At 58.6% G+C, this 865-nt stretch overlaps 1 protein-coding gene across 1 annotated transcript in view; it reads right to left on the bottom strand.

Moving 5' to 3' along the window:
- Positions 1 to 751: 751 nt before the first annotated feature.
- Positions 752 to 865, bottom strand: part of PDILT (protein disulfide isomerase-like, testis expressed) — a 33,599-nt gene continuing 33,485 nt past the window's right edge. Inside the window, exon 12 of the mRNA XM_005861503.1 lies at positions 752 to 816. Coding sequence (XP_005861565.1) covers positions 752 to 816 — 65 coding nt within the window. The remainder of the gene's footprint in view (positions 817 to 865) is intronic.

Here is an 865-nt window from a genome sequence, read left to right on the forward strand (position 1 = left end):
GAGATCACCGACCAGACCTTCCCGGGCCTTGAAGGCCGGTGCGCAGACTGGACTTTATTCTAAAAGCAACAAAGATGCCATTTGAGGTTTACACAAGGTGGTGCTGTAAGCCGGCCTGGCTGTGGCTTGTGAAATGATCACTGCAGCAGTTTTCCGGAGCATGGAGTTTGGAGGGGGCCGGCCAGAGGCACAGAGTGGCATAGAGCCCACTGCAGCCGCATGGTGTGGACACAGGGGCCGTGGGTGGGTCAGCGGAGGAAGTGGGTGGAGTCAGGCTGGGGCATCACTGCTGGAGAGACTGGGTCACTTACGACCGTGGAAGAGTGAGGACCCGCTGGGGTTGGATCTTTCTTACTGTGCCCAAGTGCAACGCAAACAAATCAATGCCCCTCACTGGAAAGTTTTAGCCAAACTGTGGGTCCCCCCCACCCCCGGGCGAGGTGGTGTGTGCACAGTGGCTAAGTGGCCCGCCCCCTCTAAACTCCATGCTCTGGAAAACTGCTGCAGTGATCATGAAGTGCTGCCCTGAGGGCTTCCCGTGCAGCTCTGTCTGAGTTCCAGGCCTAGGCTCTTGCAGGCAGCACCCCCAGGCACACAGGCAGTGACTAGAGCAGAGCGGAAACACCCAGAGCCTTTATTAGCCAGCCCCTCCCACCCCCACAGGGAAATGCAATGGTACTGGAGTAGGTCCCTCAGAGCGTCATGCCAGGACCTGGACAAGGCACCTGCCTCCTGCCTGCCCTGGAGAAAGCTACAGCTCTTCCTTCACTCCTGGCTTCTGCTCTGGTCTTGGTGGTTCCTTTGGCTTAGCCACCTCCTCCTCTTCCTCCTCTTCCTCCTCTTCCTCCTCTTCCTCCTCTGCCCC

The sequence above is a fragment of the Myotis brandtii genome, unplaced genomic scaffold (assembly GCF_000412655.1).
Source record: "Myotis brandtii unplaced genomic scaffold, ASM41265v1 scaffold152, whole genome shotgun sequence".
In the NCBI taxonomy this organism is placed as follows: domain Eukaryota; kingdom Metazoa; phylum Chordata; class Mammalia; order Chiroptera; family Vespertilionidae; genus Myotis; species Myotis brandtii.